The 5,360-nt window shown below is 42.7% G+C and overlaps 1 protein-coding gene across 1 annotated transcript; it reads left to right on the top strand.

Moving 5' to 3' along the window:
- Positions 1 to 3,224: 3,224 nt before the first annotated feature.
- Positions 3,225 to 4,479, top strand: LOC112634215 (cytochrome c-like). Its single transcript, XM_025401408.1, has one exon. It carries the CDS (start codon positions 3,293 to 3,295, stop codon positions 3,608 to 3,610), a length of 318 nt encoding a protein of 105 aa, XP_025257193.1. The 5' UTR covers positions 3,225 to 3,292; the 3' UTR covers positions 3,611 to 4,479.
- Positions 4,480 to 5,360: the final 881 nt, after the last annotated feature.

Here is a 5,360-nt window from a genome sequence, read left to right as displayed (position 1 = left end):
GCAGCCTTGGCATCTCCTGCGTCACGTCCGGCCGAGCCTACCTCCGACTGAGGCGGGGGTGGCGCCAGGGCGTTTCTAGTTGGACAGCCCTGGGTGAGGCGCATGGAATCCCCCACGAATGGCACCGTCCGGCCTGCCCCGTCGCCCGCGGGGCTTAAGTGTCTCGGCAGCCACTCTCCGTGAAGACCCGGTCCGTGGAGCTGCCGAGTGCTGGCGTTGCTATCAGAGGGGTTCCTTAGTTCGCGCTCCGTGCACGCCTGCTCCCTTTGCGTTGTTCCTTTTCTGGAGCGCCTTCCTGTTTCGCCCCTGGTCTGTGAGGGCTCTGGTCCAGGCCTCCCTGGGCCTCTCCCCCACGCCTGGTCTCCCGATCTCGGGCGACTCTTGCGCATTTATTCACACCCGGATGTCTCAGGGGTGTGAATTTTTTTTCCTCAGCATTTTTTTTTTTTTTTAACGATCCTGATGCTGCCGCATCCACAGGATTAGAGCATTGCTGAGCACATAAGTCTAATAAGTACCAAGTTGGTCAGATGTATTTACATCATAATCTCAAGTTGTATTTATTGATATGTAAGAGACGTATGTGTTTTCTAAGTATATGTGCTATTTTGATACTTTAATACAATGCGTAATGATTAAATCAGGGTAAATGAGCTATCCCCTTAAACATTTGTCTTTATACCGGGAACATTCCAGTTACTCTCTTCTATAATAACATTTTAAAATATACAACAGATTACTGTTAACTATAGTCACCCTACAGAACTATCCAACACTAGGTCTTATTCCCTCTTGAGGAGACCACAGATCACCTGGTGACCATCAAGCAGGCCCCTTATCTGAGGAATTTAGAATTAGATATCCCTGTTATCTAAAGTTGGCACCTGGTACCAGGTTAAATCAAAGGAAATAGAGCCCAAAATTCTTAAATGAACTTAGAAGGATCCTGGCTAAATGAACCCAACTTGGATTGAATTTGCAAAAGATGAGACATTGGAAAAGGGACATGAAAAATCCACCATGGCATGCTCAGTCCTGTCTTGCTGAGGCTGCACTCTTCTCCAGCGTTCTTTCTAATAAAACTTTCCTTTTTCAAACCTATATTGTTGTCGATAAATTCTTCTTACCAACCAGCAAGTCGACCACTTTCTGATGCTGGGGCTCTTGACACCTTGCCCAGCACTTCTACCTATTTTTGTACCTATTAATGAGCCTGTTCATCCCCTTCTCCTGGCTACCTTTCCTGGCCTCTGGTAACCACCAACCTATCTTCATGAGATCCACTTTTCAAGTTCCCGTGATACTTTTCTTTGCCTGACTTGTTTCACTTAACATAATGACCTCCAGTTCCATCAGTGTTGTTGCAAATAGGATTTTATTATTGTTTATGGCTGAATAGTATTCCATTGTGTATATTCACATTTTCTTTATCCAGTCATCCATTGATGAACACTTCGGTTGATTCCATATTTTCGCTATTGTGAACAGTGCTAATAAGCATGGGAATGCAAATATCTCTTTGATATATTGATTTCTTTTCTTTTTTTTTTTTGTTTTTTGAGACTCCATCTTGCTCTGTCACCCAGCCTGAAGTGCAGTGGCACCATCTTGGCTCATTGCAACCTCCGCCTCTGTGTTGAAATAATTCTCGTGCCTCAGTCTCCCGAGTAGCTGAGACTACAGGTGTGTGCCATCACGCCTGGCTAATTTTTGTATTTTTAGCAGAGACAGGGTTTTACCATGTTGGCCAGGCTGATCTTGAACTCCTGACCTCAAGTGATCCACCTGCCTCAGCCTCCCAAAGTGCTGGGATTATAGGCGTGAGCTACTGCACCTGGCCCTTCCTTTTTGATATATACCCAGTACTGGGATTGCTGGATCATATGGTAGTTCTGTTTTTAATCTTTTGAGGATTCCATACTGTTTTCCATAGTGGCTGCACTAATTGAGATGCTTGCCAGCAGTGTATGAGGTTCCTTCTTCACATCCATCTCAGCATGTTATTCCCTTTTTGATAAAATCCATTTTAACTGGGATGAGATGATATCTTACTGTCTTTCTTTGCATTTCTCTGATTAGTGATATTGAGCCCTTTTTCATCTCTTGCCATTTGTATCTCTTCAGAAATGTCTATTCAGATCTTTTGCCCACTTTTAAATCAGATTGTTTTCTTGCTATTGAGCTCCTAATATATTAGTCATTAGTCCCTCATCAAATGGATAGTTTGCAAATATTTTCTCCCATTCTGTATGTTGTCTCTTTGCTTTGTTGTTTCCTTTGCTGTGCATACGCTTTTTAATTTGATGTAATCCCATTTGTCTGTTTTTGCTTTTGTTGCCTGTGCTTTGAGGTCTTTGCCCAGATCAATACCCTGGAACGTTTCTCCAGTGTTTTCTCTCTTTTCCTTTTTTTTTTTTTTTTTTTTTTCCTGAGATGGAGTCTCGCTCAGCTGCCTAGGCTTGAGTGCAGTGGTGCAATCTTGGCTCACTGCAACCACCGTCTCCTGGGTTCAAGCAATTCTCTGTCTCAGACTCCTGAGTATCTGGGATTACAGGCACCCTCCATCATGCCTGTCTAATTTTTGTATTTTAGTAGAGACAGCGATTCACCATGTTGGCCACGCTGGTCTCAAACTCCTGACCTCAGGTGATCCACCTGCCTCAGCCTCCCAAAGTGCTGGGATTATAGGCGTGAGCCATGGCGCCTGGCCCCCTAGTGTTTTCTTCTAGTAATTTCTTTTCTTTTTTCTTTTTTTCTGAGACAGAGTCTCGCTGTCGCCCAGGCTGGAGTGCAATGGTGCAATCTCAGCTCACTGCAACCTCCACCTCCCAGGTTCAAGCAATTCTCCCACCTCAGCCTCTGGAGTAGCTGGGATTGCAGGCACCCGCCATCATGCCTGGCTAATTTTTGTATTTTTAGTAGAGATGAGGTTTCACCATGTTGGCCAGGCTAGTCTCAAACTCCTGACCTCAAGTGATCTGCCCACCTCAGCCTCCCACAGTGCTGGGATTACAGGTATAAGCCACAGCACCTGGCCTAAATACATCAGTGTTTTTAAGGTTTCAATTTAGATATTAAAATCGCATTTCTGGCCAGGCGCAGTGGCTCATGCCTGTAATCCCAGCACTTTGGGAGGCTGAGGTGGGCAGATCACGAGGTCAAGAGATCGAGACCATCCTGGCCAACATGGTGAAACCTGGTCTCTACTAAAAATATAAACATTAGAGAGTGGGGACGTCCTGCTTCAGAGCGGGTATCTTCGTTGCGCCAGCGACTAAAAAGAGAATTAAATATGGGTGATGTTGAGAAAGGCAAGAAGATTTTTATTATGAAGTGTTCCCAGTGCCACACCGTTGAAAAGGGAGGCAAGTACAAGACTGGGCCAAATTTCCATGGTCTCTTCAGGTGGAAGACAGGTCAGGCCCCTGGATACTCTTACACAGCCACTAATAAGAACAAAGGCATCACCTGGGGAGAGGATACACTGATGGAGTATTTGGAGAATCCCAAGAAGTACATCCCTGGAACAAAAATGATCTTTGTCGGCATTAAGAAGAAGGAAGAAAGGGCATACTTGATAGCTTATCTCAAAAAAGCTACTAATGAGTAATAATTGGCCACTGCCTTATTTATTACAAAACAGATGTCTCATGACTTTTTTATGTGTACCATACTTTAATAGATCTCATAGACCAGAATTCAGATCATGAATGACTGACAGAATATTTTGTTGGGCAGTCCTGATTTAAAACTAAGACTGGCTTGTGGTTAAATGAATATGTCCAGTTTTTGAATTTTAATAGTAATTCCAATTCAGTAAATGCTATCGCTGTTTACCGCTTCTCAAGATATGATTAGACTTTGTTAGTAATGTTCAACTTTTCACAAAGATGGTAAGTGCCATCTCAAAACTTAACTGGAGATTGGTTTTATATCTAGATTTATATAGCTGGTTATGTGAATATATTTAAATACTGGGGAAATTCCTTCACTGTCTCAGAACCCGGCAAGATTCACCTGTGTTTTGTGTTCATTTGCCTCTTAAAGGCAAGGGTTGAAGATAAATAAGGTAGCAATGTCTAGAGTTTTGGCCTTAACGATGCCAATCTAATTATAATTCCCTGTATTTAAAAATGGTTCCTTTTACTTACTGAAAGGCATTTTAGTATGATTTATGTGTAATATTAAAGATTATTCAGCACTTCTCACATCTTATAAATCTATAAAGTCACATGCTTTTAAAATAGTAGCAAGTTAAACTTCACTCTTGAATTCTTTACAATCTAAGTCAAACTAAGTTATAATTTAGGATTGTCTTTAAACAGCCATTCAGAAACATAAAACTGTAGAACTGTGTATTTGTGATTGGGAATGGTGCTTTTGCCGACTTAAAAGGATTAAAGTAGCGGAGATATACACAAATTTTAAAACTATGTGTGATCACAAGACTAAAGATAATTAAAAAGAAAACCACAGATCATAAAAAAAAATATATATATATATATATATATATAAATTAGCCGGGCATGGTGGCGCACGCCTGTAGTCGCAGCTACTCGGGAGGCTGAAGCAGGGGAATTGCTTCAACCTGGGAGGCAGAGGTTGAAGTGAACTGAGATAGCACCACTACACTCCAGCCTGGGCGACAGAGCGAGACTCTGTCTCAAAAAAAGAAAAGAAAGAAAAAAAAATTGCATTTCTGTCTAACTAATTTTTGTATTTTTATTAGAGACAAGGTTTCACTATGTTGGTCAGGTCTCGAACTCCTGACCTCAAGTGGTCTGCCCACCTCAGCCTCCCAAAGTGCTGGGATTACAGTTGTGAGCCTACTGTACCTGGCCATATTTCTTTCTTTTTCTTTTCTTTTTTTTTTTTTTTTTGAGATGGAGTCTCGCTCTGTTGCCCAGGCTGGAGTGCAGTGCAGTGGCACAATCTTGGCTCACTGCAAGCTCTGCCTCCCAGGTTCATGCCATTCTCCTGCCTCAGCCTCTTGAGTAGCTGGGACTACAGGCGCCCGCCACCATGCCTGACTAATTTTTGTATTTTTAGTAGAGATGGGGTTTCACCTTGTTAACCAGGATGGTCTCGATCTCCTCACCTTGTGATCTGCCTGCCTTGGCCTCCCAAAGTGCTGGGATTACAGGTGTGAGCCACCACACCTGGCCACATTTATTTCAAGAAATAAATTTTTTGTTAGTTTACAAAGCACTTTGGTATATTTCATGTGATTCTTACAATGGTGGTGAGTGTGTTGTTTATTTTGTTTAATTTTAAAAATTGGAGCTGAGCGGGGCAGCTCATCCCAACACTCTGAAAGGCTGAGGCAGGAGGATTGTTTGAGCCCAGGAGTTGGGGACCAG

Source organism: Theropithecus gelada, chromosome 1, assembly GCF_003255815.1.
Source record: "Theropithecus gelada isolate Dixy chromosome 1, Tgel_1.0, whole genome shotgun sequence".
Lineage (NCBI taxonomy): Eukaryota > Metazoa > Chordata > Mammalia > Primates > Cercopithecidae > Theropithecus > Theropithecus gelada.
This window is presented reverse-complemented; position numbering and strand designations above follow the sequence as displayed.